The 17,479-nt window shown below is 42.4% G+C and overlaps 1 protein-coding gene across 6 annotated transcripts in view; it reads left to right on the top strand.

Moving 5' to 3' along the window:
• LRP4 (LDL receptor related protein 4) overlaps nt 1–17,479 on the top strand; it is a 95,617-nt gene that overhangs the window by 9,047 nt on the left and 69,091 nt on the right. For 3 of the 6 annotated variants that reach the window (XM_027641976.1, XM_027641975.1, XM_027641981.1), the window contains exon 1: nt 4,794–4,913. The exons of the other annotated variants lie outside the window; for them this stretch is intronic. In XM_027641976.1, coding sequence (XP_027497777.1) covers nt 4,829–4,913 — 85 coding nt within the window. In that variant the 5' untranslated portion in view covers nt 4,794–4,828. Of the gene's footprint in view, nt 1–4,793; nt 4,914–17,479 lie in introns of those variants that run through there. 6 annotated transcript variants of the gene reach the window in all.

Here is a 17,479-nt window from a genome sequence, read left to right as displayed (position 1 = left end):
CAAGCTACCACCTCTTTAGTTCACTGGTGATATGGCAGAGAGAACTGATGTGGGTAATGTACCAGTGGAATAATTATAGAAATTAAAAGGGCCACTGGAAAATCTCATAGTCGGAGAGCATGGAACCTGTGATTTTATTTTAAACTTAGAGAACTGTTGGGAACAATTTACTATTTTCCTGGCTTTTCTGTTTATTTAGTGGAGCTTACTAGTAATACAGAATTCGATCAATCAGAGTGCAGAGTTTGAAATTATGTTTCTAGTTAGAATTTTCTGAATTATATCCATTGTGGAACTTAAATTTGGGAGAAGTCCCAAAAGATCGCCTAGTCTAGCCTGCACTGCATCAAGACTAAATATATCAAGGCTAGTGCCAGCATGCTTATCAAACTCTGTTTTTAAAAAAATCCAGTGGAAGAGATTCCACAGTCCTCCTAGACAGTCTGCTCCAGTGTTGAAAAATCCTTAGCTGGAATACTGATCAGCAAAATCTTTTAAGCATTTCTTGCTGCAAATCAACTTGACTCTTTCACGTCTTTCTACGGGAGCCATAGAGGACAGCTGATCGACATCTCTGTAATGAGGATCAACATCTCTGTAATGAGCTTGTATGTGTCAGAAAGATGCATCTTGCTTGAAGCTTTTGTTTTCTTGACTAGGCATACCTAATTCTTTCAGCTTTTTCTCCAAGGGTTTGATTCATAAACTTCTTCTTCTTATTTTCTTGCTTCTCTTCACCTGTGTTTTTGTTTCTAAGGTGTTAATCCAGGACCAGATACATTATGCCACTTGGGGCTTCAGTACCACGAGAATTTAAGAAACCAAACAAATTGTCCTGTATATGACACACCTGTTAACGTGCTCCAGAATTAAACACATTTTTGGCAGTGGTACTGCACTACTGGTTTATATTGTTGGTTATCCGTACAACCCTAAGATCTGGTTTTGCTGTATTTCGGTCTAGTCCAGAATTCAACACAGTTTATTCATGTTTCATTCTTTTCCCAAGGATAAAATATTTTTCATTACTGTTTTTTACCTTGTTTGTTTTTGGACAACCTGTCCAATTTGTCAGTAGGATTTGGGGTTTTTGATCTCATCCTTTTTAGTGTTTGCATCCGTTTGCCATTGTTTTGAAGTTATCAGTTGTTATAGCACAGATTTTATAATCATAATAATATATCATCTAAGTTGGTAGTGAACACAGTATATAAAACAGAGCACAGGATATATCCCGAGATGTGTCTTTCTGATGTGCCTCTGCATTTTGATGAGTCATGACTAATGACCACCACGGTTTTCTTCTGTCAGATGCTTGCACACCTTCCCCTAGTTGTATTTAAAATGTCATTCTATGAAAGTGTCTTATGAGACGGTGCCAAAAGCTGTACAAGATGGATCATGTCTGTTGCCTTCTGTTTACTCAGTGAGCTTTATATTACTTAAAAAAGGGAACTTCATTTAGCACAAATGCATTTTGCCTGTTTTTCATGTGTGTTTTTCATTCTATTAAATGAATTCATTCTATCTCAAATATTTAAAACACAGTTATCCAAACCTTTCTGAACACAACAATTCAGCTACGTGATCATTCGCTTCTAGGTAACTTGAGGTGTGGAGAAGCATCTTCACAAGGAACAGCTCATTCAAACGCTTTAAAAATACTTTGATATGTAAGACTACAACCATTTTTCTCATTTCTTTTTTTCTTTAAACCTCTTATTAAGATCTTTGTGGTTTTAGAATAGATAATATATATTTTCCCTAATAATCCTACCTCGTTGTAGTTCCTTTCTTTCTTCTTTTTTCATTGACACCATGTCTTTGGTTGTCTTTTTCCTGACATAGGATTGCTATTTAAAATCACTCTGGAAATGATGCAAACTTTTAGTATTATTTCATGGCAGCTATTTTCTGCCATTGGGTTGGTTTATTTCTCTAATGTCTCTTTTTGGAGGGGAGAGAATTATGTCTCAAAATGTTTATTAGGATAATAATCTTTTTGCTGTTCCATTTATAACGATTGGTGGGGGTTTTTTTGCTTGGGCATGTTGTCGTAAATTAATTGTTAATTATATTTTAATTACTTCTTTCTCATCTGTTTTACAATACTTATGTTATATGTCACTTACTAGTGATCTATAAATCATTACAGGTTACTTCATAATGTTCCTCCCTCATAGATGTGGGTAAAAGCAAGTACCTACCTTGTGCATGGTTTGAAGTGCATTCTGATAGTCTTTCTTGAAGATACTTGGTCAGAGAGTGGCAAGACCTAAAAATATGGTTGAATTTTACCAGCATTATTTAGCAACCCTTCTACTTTTACCATAAATATCCATTTTACACTGCATAAATCTACAATTATTCCTCAAAGAATCAGGGCTATATTCAGCCATAGTATTGTATCAACAGATAGGTAATTGAGAGGTTTATAATATAAATTTTCATCTGTTCAACTGAAACCTATTTAGGAGATTATCGTGAAAGACAAAACTATATGCTTCTCTAACATTCACCAGGGGATTTCAAAATTATTAATAAGAGAGAAATATAATTTAGGGAAGTTGAGCTTAGAGAGGAAACTGATTTGCCAAAATACAGCGCAAGATGCAGAGGACTGGTAAACACACTTTAAGAAACACAAGTGGGTAAAAACATTTGTTCCCTGGGGAGAGAAGACCTGAAGAGCTAACAAGTGAATTTATTTGCATTTATGACAATATTTTTCAAGAGGTTTTTGTTTTAAACACAGGAAAATACTAATCTCAACAGTTAGAAGAGTGTTCCATGACCTAAGTATATAAATATTAGGAAGTTCTGGGCCCTATGTCTGTGCTTTATCACGTTCAGTACTTCAGCATCTAAACTTCTTACAAGCTTCTGTGAGCCTGAAGTCAGAAGGGTTCCTCTGATTTATACTACCTGATGATCTAGCCTTGGTAGAGAATATAAACTTAAATGCCCTGTATTTTAGGGAGATACAGTAAGGGTTTTGCATGCTAGACAGTCAGCCAGCCCCCAGTCAGTGTGAGGTTATTGTTTTTTCTCTCTCTTAACTTTAATCCACGGTTCTGTTCAATCATCTTAAACTCTTGTATCTTGGAGTTCATTCCTTTACAATAGTTGCATATACTTTCCTAGCCTCAATCTGTCACTGCTTCCAAGTCAGTGTTAGAAGAGAGAGGTTTTTTAGTCTCTCCATCTCAGTCAGTCCCTCTTGACCACCTGTATTTATTACTCTTCTGCAACTTTGCACATTTTGCCTATCAAATACATAGAATTCAATGCCTTTGTCTACGTGCTATTGCACTCTTGCTATGTAAAGTGGATCTATTCCTATCGTGATGCAGTCATTCTGCAAATAAAGCAAAAAGTCTGCATTTTTAAAATTGTGGTGGCTATGTAATGTAGATTTATACTTGGTTTGCTGCTTACTGTTTCTTACCGTGTTCTTGCTCTTGGGAGTTCTCCTCCTCAGTGAAGCTGTGTTGGATTATTTTTTCTTTACATTGAGCACAATTTGTCAAGACTCAGTGCCTGTTTTAATTTTACACTGACATTTTAAATAATACCCCTTGTCTTCACCATTTTACACTTAATTAATAGGAGTGGCAGAATTCTCTCAGTCACATGCTGTGCTGTTTACTTACTCTTGTGATTGTTTAAAGGATGGGATTAATTGCAGCTTTCTTGGATTCGTCTTTGTGAAGGGTTTAAATAAGACCATTCCTATCCATTGGCTCTTTGGTGTCAATTTGACAAAATTCCCATCTTCCCCTGTGGTCCATGGTATGGACTATCTGAGTCAGCTTTCTGTTCAAGTTAATACTTCGAAATCAACTGAGATTAATTATTTAACAACAGGTTCTTGCATTGTCAACCCTATCTATTAAAATGCCAAATCATGCCACAGAGGATCATAAAACTGGCTGTAAGGATGATGTACAGTGAAAGCCTGTCTGCTTTTTAATGCAGTACAGAGCAGAAGGCACATAAGCCAATTGTCCAAGTGTTAATTTCTACTCCTACAGGAAACGACCCTAGCTCCTTTTTTTTAGGCATCCGAAATTCATACATAGTCAGCTGTCTTCGGACACTGCGGCTATAAGGAAAACAGAGCAGAATGCTTGTCATGGACGGAGGGAAAAATCATACCTTTCTCTTCGGTAGCAACATGTATGCCGGGCAAAGGGCTCGTGAATGTTTCCCTTTCGAAGGGTGTTTGGCAAACGAGGATGGGACAGGGACAAGGGCTCTGCGATTTGTCTTTGGTATAGATAGCTGGCACAAGCCGGTGGCAACGCGCGGGGACCGGAGGATACCGGGCAGCTCTGCGGCGGGCAGCCGAGAGCCCCGAGCGATGCTCCTGGGCGGCGCTGCGGAAATTGGAACAGGGAGAGCCGGCACCAACAGCCTCGAGCAGCAGGGCCGCTTCAGTAAGGGCTTCCCCGCCGTCGGCAAGGGTGGAGCCGGTCTGGGGGCGCTGGGAGAGCCTAAGGGTCTCGCAGCGGCTGCCGGCGGCAGTTCTAGGGGTGGCGAAGGGAGGTGTGTGCCTCGCTGCAGAGCCGCAGCCCCGGGACCGCCTTTGCCGCGCCGAAAGTTTGCGAAGTGCCTCGGCGCTGGGGGGAGCGGGGCGGGGGCTGCCCCAGCGGGGCTCCTCCTCCGGGGCCGGGCCTCGGCCGGGCGGAGCGGGGAGCGAGCCCCTGGTCCCGGTGTTGCCGCAGCTGCGGAGGGAGTGAGGGGTGGTCGTGCCGGGTGCTCCGTGCAGGAGGAGCTCGCGACGTCGCTGCGGGCGGCCCAGGCGCGGGGCCGGGGCGCTGCCACCATGAGGCGGCGCGGCGGGGGTTGTCTCCTGCCCGCGCCTCCGCAGCTCCTGCTGGTGCTGCTGGGAGCGCTGCTACGCTCCAGAGGTAAGCGGCTGCCGCGGCACCCTCTGCCCCGCGGCAGCGCGGGGGGCCCAGCTGCCGTCCCGGGCTCGGCGGCGGGGATCCCCGCCCGGCCGAGCCGCTCACCTGCCCGCGCCGCCGGGCGGGGAGCCCTGCCCTGCCCTGCCCTGCCCCGCCGCCGCGCTTTGTCCGCGCCCCGTCCCGCGCCCGGACGCGGCACTCTCGCCTTGCCCGTGCCCCGGCGGGCCGTAGCCGGCGGGGTCTCCTGGCAGGCCAGAGCCCGGATCCCGGAGCGGCGCTGCCCTGGCCGGCGGACTCTCTCCCCAGCGAGAGTCCGCAGAGCCCACGCGGCCGCTGCCCCCCGCGGAAGTTTGGCGGCGGGCGCGGGCTTTGTTCCCGCGGTGCGAGCGGCGGGCCGGGCCGGGCCGGGGCGGGCGCGCAGGTTGCCTCGGAGGCTGCCGTGCCCGGCGTGTCGGGACAGCCGCCGCTCCGGAGTAGGAATGCAGCCGCGCACCCGCCGCGACGGGCCCCTTAAAGGTACAGCCCGGCTCTGCGGTGGTGCCCCGGGCTACCTGCCTCGCCTCGGCGGGGACTGGGAGTCCTCCCTCAGCGCCCTGGCAGAGCGGGGCTGGGGCAGGAACGGTACCAAAAGTAGTGGCGAGGGGAGGGCTTCGCTGCGCTCTTAGCGAGCCGAGAGGTAGTTCCATCAAGTCTCACCCATGGAAACTTTATCTTTGTGGTTGCTCCATTAACTGAAAAGCATCTGCTATTTCTTCATGTTGTACGGTGGAGCTCTATTTTACAAGTGCACCCAGTGGAGAAGAAAACATCTAAACGCTTCGCGGAATTGTTTATAAAAAGTTAGAAGACTTTTGGGGGAGGGGTGTGGAGAGGAGATACGTACCTCGTTTCTCTCCCTTCACTCCTTTGGCAGCTGCTGTATAATTTCACCCATCCGTTTTCTCCTGTGCTACTCTGAAATTACAGGAAGCATTTGCAGTAGTGCTGCTGACCTCCTTCATTCTACAAGTATTGCCCCTGGGGCACAATCAGAGAGAGTTTGGGTTTCAAGTAATATTACTTCTCCTCTAACAAGAAACCTAATTGCAGGCAGCTTTGAAGAATGTGCTCAGCCAGCTTGGAAAGACTGACTAGAGAGGGCCAGAGTTCTGTGTATCAGAAAGTCTACTGTTTAGAAGCCAGAAGTACTCTTAAGTTCCCAAATGCCACACAGATACTCAGCTGACATCTAGGAGGGAGAAGGATCTAAACCATAGATCTTAGTTTAGGTGCAGATCTGGATGTGTTTTATTTTGGCTGTTACCCAGGTGCTCCTAGTTAATGTGTCTGGGTTGTTAACAGCCATGTGGGACATGTCTGATTGTAAAATGCAGGTTTGCTAGTAGGTGGTTGTGCCTTGATGTCTCTAGGATGCTTTTTTATGGCAGTCTCTCTCTCTCTTTTGAGTAGTTTTCCCAACAGTGTGCACTTTCATGTATCCTCTTGTCACATAAATGGGAGTTTATGATTGGGCGTGCCAACTACTTCCAGAAGTAAATATCCTCTTTCCTCCATGGAAGGATATGTTTTGCAATAAGGACACAATTCCTAAGCAATCTTTTTCCTGTTTGAAGCAAGGAAAAACATGAGGAGGTGTCAGGATGGAGGTGGCAGACAAAATGCCAAAATTTGTGATGGCTCGGTGTTCCTTCCCTTAGCTCGAAATTTTTCAACGTTGTCCTTTAGAAGTGCCTCCAGGATAGTGTACAGCTTAACTGTCATAAAGCATCCACAGCCACAGAACTCACGATGCCAAACAGGTAAATTGTTAGAAGCACCTGTACTCTGCCTCAGTACAGGAGCGAAAGCGTACAAGTCTGCAAGATTGACCTTTGACTCTCATGTAGTGGATGGTGGCAGTTAAAACTGGAGAAGTCTGTGCCAAAAAAAACCAACCCAAAACCATTGAAAGAAGTCTGCAAGTATCCTTGGAAGAGCTCTTGGAAGAGTGCATTACAGGCGAAAATAGACGTATATAGAGAATTTAAAGCTAATGGCATGCACTGCTGGTGGATGGTGTGCAGAGGGACCTCATGCTAAGATGGTCTGTGTTAGTATAACTACAGAATGTCACAGAACCTGTCTGGGTAATGTGTTTGCTATTCTGGCTCCTGGAGCTCTGCCAGCAAAATAAATTGTTAATATCAGAACTTCACTTCCCAAACATCTTGACTACATTTTAGAGTCACAAGCCTGAAAGCAATACCTTTGTAAGTGTAGTTTGCAGTGGGAATCACAATCTCAATTATGTGTGCTTGGCATTGCTGTTGGTTCTTCCACTCTCAACCCAATGCAAAACACCCATTTTCTTATTGTCAGCTTGGAGCTGATAATGTAGAAACTTCCTGGGTGTGCTGAGAGTGCCAGAGTTTACTGATGGTCAGGTTGGATGATATTCACAGATCTCACGATCATCCTGAATTATCTTGATTGTTTCTTTTTTTCAAAGTGCTGATGGCACTGAGTAACATCCTTACACTTCTAAAATGAAGAGTAAGGTGCTGCAGAATGCTGACATACAGTGGGGTTTTGTTTTTGTTGGTTTTTTTACTAAAATGTGGTAGAAAAGCACACAGCACAAATATTCCAGTATGAAATTAATAGTGTATATAAGCAATTTTCTTTTATATTATCTTTCCAAAAGCTTTCAGTTGTGTGCTTTAACACTGTTTTGTGCAATAGAGAATCCCTTCTTGTATCATGGGAGTGTGGGTGTATGCAGAAAGAAAATTAATAGGTTCTTAGTTCCATGAAGTGCTTGCATTTCCAGTGTGTCTTGTGGACCTTGAAGAGACATATTCTGTTCCTATGGGCCACAAAATGGGATTTCAGAAAACTTGGAGCTGTTGCACTACATTGTGTTCATTGAAGTTACAGAAGAAAAAGTGATTGGATATAAACATTATCCAGTTGTCTGTAGTTCAAACCAGAAGGCAGTACTTGCTGTATGTGAACTAGAAAAAGAAGTTAAAGTGATTTGCATTTTGTTTTTACTCCTAAAAACCTGCAGTTCTCCAGACTGGTGAAATTAACATTAAAAAATAGTTATAACATTAATTCTGTGAGAATGATCTTTAGTCTGATAATGCTCTTGACTCTTCCTGCACTCTTGTGAAATAGGCAAATATTATCCTTGTTTTGTAAATGTGGGAAGTGAAGTAGAAATTGTCTTGCCCAAGGCCAACTCCATTTGCCGTAGAATGCAACTTAACATTGAACACAATAGAATATATGCTTCATAACACTTAAAAAAGCTGATAAAGAGATATTATCTTAAAAACCAGTCAAGGTTTTAAAAATACGTTTGTAAAGTAAGCACATCTTACACCTTCACTGTATTCCTCTGCTGCCTGTGACTTGTGGCTATTTCTCTTTTTAATAATAATTCTGTTTCTCTTGCTGATGATCAAACGATTCATAAAACCACAGAAGTTTTACTGACCCTCTCTCGGAAAGGGTGAATTGGTAAGTAATATGTTGTTGAAACAAATGTACAAGAAAAGTGGATATGTAATTTCTTTAGTCCTCTGTTATTTCCAGCTTAGCTATTTGTGAGGTTATCTTGGAGGGGTTTACATAATAAGATGATATATATATGCACGCTTAAACTGACTGTCTTTAAGATGATTGACTTTATCTGATAAAACATCCAGAGCTGGAGCTCTGGCGTGCAACAACCCCTTTCCATTAATTGGCATACTGAATTTAGTGGCTGTGTTTCACACAAGTTCCAGAAAACACTAATTGTAATTTTCCTTTATGAATCTATTGTCCTTGATGGTTAGGCTCTTGCTTTTGTGTCTCTAGTGCCAGTGGTTCTTCGCTATAGCTGTTTCCTTAGGTATTACTCTTTTATGGGATTTTTTTGTCTCTACTGGGTGAAGACTGGGCACTGTAATTTTTGAATATCTTCTTTCTTACATCTATATTCCCTCTAGATTTTGATTTCCCTGTACTAAAGGTAGTAACTATATGGATTCAGGGGTTTATGATTCTGTAGGCTTGTGGTTTATTCATGCTATATACCTGGTCACTCCAGGATTGTTACTGTGAGTATTTGACTGCCCTCATGTTGTGGGTGAATTCGTGTTCAGGTTTTTCAGCTTTCCTGGCATGTTTTTTTGCCTCTGTTATGCAGAACTGTCTGTTAAATGCTGAAGCATTCCATCCCGTATATTTAGTCTGAGGGAATCAGTGTTACTGTGAGGAGCAGATCTCCTCGGCTGCTGTGAGCCTAGATGAAAGGAGACTCACTATGTAAGGGCAGGAAAATAAGTTTTCATAAAGACTGTATTAACATTAAATGGAGCTGATATTTGTCGACTTTTGCATTGCTAAATTGTGGATGACTGAAACTCCTCATATCAGGGAACCGTGTTTGTTATTTAAAATAGAAGAAAAATAAAAAAGGGGATTGGACAGTCATGAGCCTGATTCTGATGGTATGAGATATGTGCTTTTAGCAAAATGCTTCATATTAGTACACCTGTGGGTTGTGAAAAGTAGTAACAGAAGCTTTGTCTGTCATGATGTTCTTAGGTGATTAGGTTCTTCTGGTATTAACCACCAGTCAGCAAGTCACACACCATTAAGATTATCAGACAGTAATGTACATGCATATTCAATGCTTATACTGCCAACTGCAGTTTTGTCAAAAAGTGTATGGCCAAAGACAGTGCAGAGTTGTTTCTCAAGCTGTTTTATGTTGATTGCAATTTTCTGGTGTTGCAATACTCAGAAGTAAAAAGTACCAGATTTTTCCCCTGGAAGGGGTACTATAGGATTCATTTCCCTGTACTGCAGTGATGAGGTTGTATAAAGAACTGTCGTCCAGCAAAGCTTCCAGTAGAGAACATACTTGGCTGAAAACAGACCCTATATTCTGTAGTGTCAAGGTGAAGTTTTACTCTCCTGGCTACCAGCATAGTGACTTCCTCAGCATGCCCTAGCAGGGCATAGTCTTCTGTGTCTCTTTGTTACTGCCTAACAGCCCCTCCCAGCTGCTGCAGCTTTCTATTTCTATTGCATAGCAGCAGTTCTTTAATCGGAAATCTTGTTAGTATTCAAGGATAATTGATCCGACTCTCTGGTAGGGGGTGGGGACCCAGCCTTGCATCCTTCTCCTATTGCCACCCCCAGTTTGACCCCTGTTGTCTCTTTGTTTTCTCCTGTTAAGTTTGTGCCAGTGATGTGTGTGTGTGCTGTTTTTCCAAGCAGCCCGAAGTTGGCTGTAACCAAGAGCAGCAGTTAAATAGAGCCCGATTTCCCTGCTTCCTGGCGTTTAGTTGTTCGGCTCCATTTTCTGGTCTTCTGTGTTTTTGATTTGCAGAGAAGGAACTTACTTGGTGCCCCCGGGCATCTCTTAAACCCATTAGAACAAACTCCATTATTTCACTGTACTTAGAAATCCTCCTCCTTTAGTCCCAGCATCCATCAAAATAATGTATCCTCTGTAGGCCCTCTGAAAAATGTTTAATAGGATCTTTTCAAACTCAAGGAGAGTTCCAGTTGGGAAGGGGGAGGGGAGAAAGCTAATGGAAGATCTGACTGTGACTTGCAGTAAGCCTGAACTTGGCCTGTGTCAGCTTTCCCTTCACCTCCATGCTGAGGGAAAGCTGAACAGAGCGGATCCAACACTAGGATCAAAGCTGGAAACAAAAGGCTTTGGGAGAAAAATTTCCCATCTGGCCAAGAGGCAGCCACACAAAAGTGGTGCATAATTTATCACTCAAGGTTTATTTCTGCTGTGCTCCTTCTGGAGAGAGAAGGAAAAAAGAAGTGACTCTCCTGCTGTTTTGAAGTGGATAAGTGATGGCTTTGTAGACTTGAGGCAGGAAGGGGCTAGAGATACCATGGAAAAACTTATTTAGTTCATTCTGTACTCAGTTCCTCTCTTCTCAGGCATGGTCAGACATTATTTCTGTTGAGGGGAACCCTATTCTTGCATTTAGAAGTTTCAAAGAGTGAGGACTTTTAACTTCTCTGGTCATTTCTGAGTCACAGTATATGGAGTGGTGCTGCTCTTGGCAAAAGCAAGTTCTTTGACTTTCTGAGATGTTTTTCTTACCTTAAGGATTGGTTTAAGTGCTGTGGCTCTTTGTTACGTGAAGGAAGAGGCTACATTTGCCCCAAAAGGTTTATAGTCTAAATTGGACATCTGACATCTGATAAGTATCAGGGATGTGATAATTCGACTGGAATAGATAAGGTCAATATTAAAATGGCATAGCTTTCTAATCAAATTTCCTTTATCTTTGGTTTAATGGGAAAAGCTTCTAAAGCTTTTCATTCCAATCACTTCTTAGAACAAAGATAGAGAGGAGTTTTGGGTAGGAGTTGGCATCAAAGACTACTGAAAGCTGGTAACTGTGTAAATAAGGATGAGGAAGCAGATGCAAAAGTAGTGTAAACCATGAGAAGAAGGTGTATAGGAGTACAGGTATTAACAGAAGCAAAGATAGGCATTTTGGAAATGAGAGCCAAGGACTTGAGCTGGCAAAGGAACAAAAGAGTCGTGTAAGGAAATCCAGGGGGAGTAATTATGTAGGATCTGATGGCAGAAAGAGTTGTTAATTAGGTAGCATAAAAGATGGAAATTTTGAAAGTGAAGATGAGAACTGAGCAGAATTTCCCTGCTGAGGCAGGGAAACACTTAACTTGTTAGGGACCCGCAGTAGAGTCCCTGTCCTAATGGAGTGATTTTATGAAATATCAGGAACATGGCAATGAGGGCAGAGGTAGAAAAGGGAGACTGATATTAGCATAACATTGAGATGGTGAACCCATGAGATAGAGGTGGTGATGAAGCTATATGCAGTTGTGGAATATGGGACCTGTCAGCCTCAGGAGCACTTACAGCCAGAAGGATTTCTGAGTGAGATGTCCAGGAGGATATTTTGGAGGACAATATGCTATGAAAAAGCGTATGAAATGGGAGGCCAGAATTGAAGAGAGGAGCTGGTAGGTTGGAGATGATTGCCTGGATAAAGGCATAAAGTGAGAATAGGAGATTACTTTGGGTTTGGTAAGGAGTTTGGATACAGAAGCATTAAGTCTGGTGGCAAAAAATGGCACCTTTCCTGGAAAAGGAGCCTACTTCTCTTCCTTGTCTCCATTAAGAATCACTATGTGAAACAGTGAGTCACTAGTGTGAACTGTTAAAACACAGACACGTGATATTCTCATCCTCCTTCTCTGAAAGGCTCCTAAGAAGCATTGTGTGACTATGCAGGTTTAGAGGGAAATACACGCTCTGCTCCTTTAGCCTGAATCTCCAGCTCTGTCAGTTCATTTGACTTGGTGACAGCTGGTAGTGTCTGGGACAGGTTCTTGCTTAAGGTGCAGCCATTCACTGTATCAGAACTGTCTCGTGGGATCTAGGATTAGAATAAAATAAAGACACACCTTCATTTTTTTTCTTTGTGCTCCCACCCAATTTTAGTTCTGAATTTCCATAACTGCTGAATAGTCAAATCCTTTCTTTGCAACTGTGAGGTCAGGGGAAAAAAAAAAGAGAAGTCTTAGGGTTGTAATTTCCTGGTTCTTTTCCAGACTTCTGAGGATGAACCAGGAGGTGGGCTAATTCTCTGAATTAAAATTGCATTTGTTAAGAGGAAGCCAACTTTACTGACGTCGTTTCTTTGTTATTCAGACTTTACCACTTCTTCAAGCTTGACAAATTGAAGAAGTGAGGTTTTTGAGGCCTCAGAGATTGTGTTCTTCTCTCTGTGATTTTTGAAGCCTGCTGCTCTTGAAAAGCCTGAATTGAGTTTCTTATGGCTGAAGGACATGCCACTAATTTGTACTGCCTTTATAAAAGGCAGTTGATCAGCATAGTAACTATTAGCATAAGGAAAAACATAATGAGTCTACCTGTGAGAGAAAACTGGAAAGTTTGTGGCATGGGAAAGAGGAGAAAGATTGGAGGCTTTAATTCTAGAGGCTTTAATATCTAAGAAGCAGGAGAGAATAGTCACTGGTAACTAGGACTGCTAGTGGGCTATCTGCATTTTTGTCATGGATCTCAAGTAGAAGTATTCAGTGTCTGAAGCTTAGAAAGCATGATGTGGGAGTAGGTGGGAGACTGGGTCGGGTCTCCTGACAAGAGCAGTAGTCATTGTCCTGCAAACAGATCTAAATTTAGTACAAGGAAAGAGCAGGTTGAACTGAGAGCTGTATCCATGCAGAGTTGAAGTGGTGAAGGGATTTTTCTTGAGCATTGACTTGGAAACAGAGAAGGACTGATTTGTCTGGTTAGTGTGGTTACGGCCCTTTGCTATCTTAGGGAAGACTGCCTCTGGATCTGACTTCTTCCCTGATCCAGTGAATGGCAGCTGCAGGAGGGTATTGATTCATGAACAGCTGATTCCTTCATGGTTATCTCCACCACAAGGGTGGTAACCTCATATGTTTCAGTTTGAACTGTCACTGCTCATGAACCAGTTCTGTCTGTAGGCCTTTGTTAGTTGCATTTTTGAGTGCAAGGAAGAATTCAGACCTGCAGTCATCGTTACCTTTAACAACAGAAGACCTTTAGGCTTTCTGGGCATTAGTTGTTTGTTTGGGGTTCTTTTGTTTGTTTTTGTTGGGTTTCTTTCCAGACATAAGATTCTTTTATCTGTGAAGCAGGTGGATCACCTGCCTGGGCCTCAACTCTACTAGAAGGGCAGCTTTGTCATCTTCGTATCTTTGGCAGTTATGTTGAGTAATTTCTATGCTACCAGTACTCATGTAAGAACAATGCTGGTGATCCCTGACTTCTGCAACCTTCCACTACAAACTTCCTTGGCTTGAAGCAGCTTATTCACTAACAGGAGAAGCCTGTTGTTTCTCTGAGTTTTCTCTTGTTTGTGACCTGCTTTCTGTGAACTGGAAGATGAGGAATTGAAATCTTCTGTTGCTCTTAGTGCAAAGTCCAGACTAGAACAAAATAAGCCAATTACTTAGGTTAAGTTTTCCAGTCAGTTTTGGTACTTCCTTTCTTGCCTTGTTATGGTTAGTTCTTCACCCATAAGTCTTCAGGAGTCTGGGAACAGACTTTTAAGATAGGAAGGAATTCTAAAAAAAAAAAAAAAGGGTTAATTCCTGTGATATCTGTAGTAACTTTTTCTTGGTTGGTTCTGCTGGAGAAGCAAACTTGATAATGGTATGTATGCTGGAGGAATAAGAGGAACTCAGATGATTATTTTTTGAGAAACGACCTATGAGCAATTTTTGTGCTGCAGATGCTTTGGAACAGACTGGCAAGGAAGAGGGGTGGCAGACACTTGTGTACTTTAAATGCTTGGCAAAACCCCCTCTTTAGCTTAATCAGGTATACGAGGTGAAATCTAACACAGTTACGATATAGAATTAATAGTAGATACAGGGCAAATTAAAGCTATATACAGTCCATCAGTTGTAAGATAAAAATAAACAGTACTCAGACAGAAGCCTTCGAGCAAGGAAGGGAGGGAAATGACATCTTTGGTATGTACATCTTGACTTACCCACTCAGGCGAAACAGCCTCTGAGCTCAGGCTTCCGATTAAGTGACTGGGACAGCTGCCAAAACACCTACATTTGCTAGCTAATATACAGCAGTGCATTGGTCCTGCAGGTTAATCTGGGAAAGGCATGGAGTGTTATCTTGGTTTTTGGGGAGCTTTTTCTTGAACAATATAATAACAACATGCTTTGCATGCTGTATGTCAAGATCTTAGATGTGGTGGCAGTGCTAAAACTGCCTAATGAGGTGTTGTGAGGAAAGAAGGCCATCAGAGTTATACCACAGAAGACCAGGTATGCCTAGGGAGCCAGCTTTTTTGACCTTGCAGGCTGCATACCAAAGTCTTTAAGGTATGTGCTTTATGGCTCTGTGCCCTTTTGAGACAAGCAGAAGATGAATGGCTCATAGGAGGGAAATGACAGTAACTCCATAAGGAGTACATGATCTGTTGCAGGATGGGACTGAGCTAAGGTGGGAAGGCAACACGGTCCCTCTACAGCCCCACACTAATCAGCCTCAGGGACCCTTGCATTCTTGAATCTCTGTGTGGCTGTGCTGGCTGTGTAGTGGCCCTAGCAAAGGAAGACAATGTTTCAACTGCTCAAACCATCAGAACTGAATACAAGATTTTCCTCCTATACTAATTAAGAACAAATTAAATATTTGATTCCCAAAGAATGAACTCCAAAGCTCTGTATGTAACTAAAGGGAAGTTAACTTTTTTATTTTCAGATGTGCAAAGACATGGTATTACTAAACCTATGAAATCTATGTCACGGTTGCTACAGAGTAGGGTGGAAGGATTTCTGTTGCTGATCTTAGCAGCACCAAAACCAAGTCTTTTTATGCAATCTTGGCCAAAGCAGCAAAAGTTGTCTCCACTTAAAAGTACTAGAGAATCATAGGCTGAAACCAAATGAAAACACTGTCCGTTCCTATGAAAACATTTTTTCTGGGGTTTGACGCTCCTTTTGAGGCTAATGAAGCAAATAACTTAATCCAAAATTCACCTGAGAAACTATTCAGAATCTAAACCAGAATGCTAGTTTCTGTAACAAAAAAAAAAAAAAAGGACTCTGAACCTGCTAGCCAGCTAGCAGGTTATTCCACAAAGTTATTATGCTGGCAGATAGTACCAATGAAATGTACAAAATCAAGTCAAACTCTTACCAAATACTGAACTGGCGTGTGCAACTTGGCTTACAAGTTGGATACAGGGAGAATACCATAAATCAAACAGTAAATACCTGGGAATGAGAAATAAAAAGAGAGACTGAGAAGAAAATCTTTTAATCCTATGAGTAAAATATAAAATATAATAGAGCAAGGAAACACCTTACTAGAAATAAAATGTTAGTCCTTGGGAACATTTTCATTTCTATCTTTGGACTCCATGCCATACATCCCTCTGTTTAAAATCTCTGTGCAGGCAGGCACTTCATATGTTGAATCCACTTTTGGGAGGAACTCAAGCGTGGTGTCTTTTACATGTGGGTAACACTTGCAGAGCTTGTTTTGCCAATAAAAGTGTCTCTGAATTGACTGTGGTGGGATGTGGTGCGAGTTCTGATGTAACACGAGGCTCTTTGTAAGTGCAGATTTTGATGAGAACTCGTCTCTAAAATCTCTAGTAATTTTGTTTTCTTGTTGCTCTTGTGAATTGGCTCCTTTCTTTCTGTGGTCCGTTGTGTAGATGATGTTTGAAAATGAAATGCCTTCCATCTGGTTAAGAAATTTGATTTATCCTAGGACGCCTGAATTGCTGTCTTTGCTAGTAGGAAATAAACAATGTTCCAACTGTCCCTAATTATCACCCACTTGCCTTCCTGCAGATCTGTGTCTCTTGCATGAACACTAGAAGAGACGACTTTTATGGATCAGTTTTCCTATCCTCTGTTCCTTCACCTCTCTCAGTTTAGTCTTCTTCTCCTGTTTAAACTTTGTAAATTATACACACTGCTTAGAATGATTAAACAATGGGCTGGACAGTAGAGATGTGGCTTGCCTGGGACACAGTCATTTGTTCCAGGTGGCATTAGGAATGCAACTCCCAAGGATTTACAAGGGCATATTACTGAGTCGGGTTTAGAAATTTTTGTTCCTGCTGCCTTTTTCTTTCAGAAATTTCAGTAAACTTGATATCTCTGAGAGAAATTTTTTTGGTGGGGATGCTAGGATGTTGTCACTGCTGAGGATTGTTCTTCTCTGCCCGCAGTGTATGTGGCTTGGCCTCTAGCCGTTAGGCTTCCTTGGCCCAGGGGTGTGGTTTCTTGTTATGCCTAGTCTAGTGCAACTGTGGGTTGCCCCACAAGGGCAGTCTCACCCCCTTGTCCCTTTGATAGGTCTGTGTGGATGTCTGCTGGATGAATCAGTTCAGCTTGTTGATGTGCTCACAGAACTGGTCTGCAAAATGGTGAAACCACAGGTTGTGTGGTATTGGCAAGCTGGAGCGAATTGCTCTTCAGTGAGCTCATCAATATAGACCTGATGGAAGGATGGAGGGAGGCAAGACTAACCAATTTTTTGGCACTGGCTTGCTACTTCTTTTTTTGCCTTCACAGTAATTTGGAAAGATTTTCCCTAGAAACAAGGGAAGGTGAGGATTCAAGTTCAAGATTCAATTTCTGTGGCTTATGTAAGCATAGATCTCTTGTATTGTACTTGTATGACAGTCTTAGTGCTGTACGAGTGTCCAGATGTGGTGAAAGGTCAACTTACAGATGTTGCAATTGGTACAGTACATTAATTGGTGATGCCTTTTGTGGTGGAAATTTCTATTCATTAAGGTTGGAAGCAAACACCTACTATCTTGTTTTAGTTCACCTAGCACAGACTTATGTTGTGAGTTGTTGCCAGAGAAATGGTCATTCTAAATACAAAAGGCTTTATCCCCTTGTTAGTGCCTTGACTTTTCTTCCTTAATCTTGCCTTTTAAATGACTGATGTCTAGTAGAGGGTTGCTTTTTGACCCTTTTTTGCAGAATCTGGATCAGAGTTTTGCTTGCTCTCCCCACCACTCTCTGCTGATGCAGTATGATGTTGT

The sequence above is a fragment of the Corapipo altera genome, unplaced genomic scaffold (assembly GCF_003945725.1).
Source record: "Corapipo altera isolate COAL_440 unplaced genomic scaffold, ASM394572v1 23b, whole genome shotgun sequence".
In the NCBI taxonomy this organism is placed as follows: domain Eukaryota; kingdom Metazoa; phylum Chordata; class Aves; order Passeriformes; family Pipridae; genus Corapipo; species Corapipo altera.
Note: the sequence above shows the minus strand (reverse complement) of the source record. Positions and strands in the feature narration are given on the sequence as shown.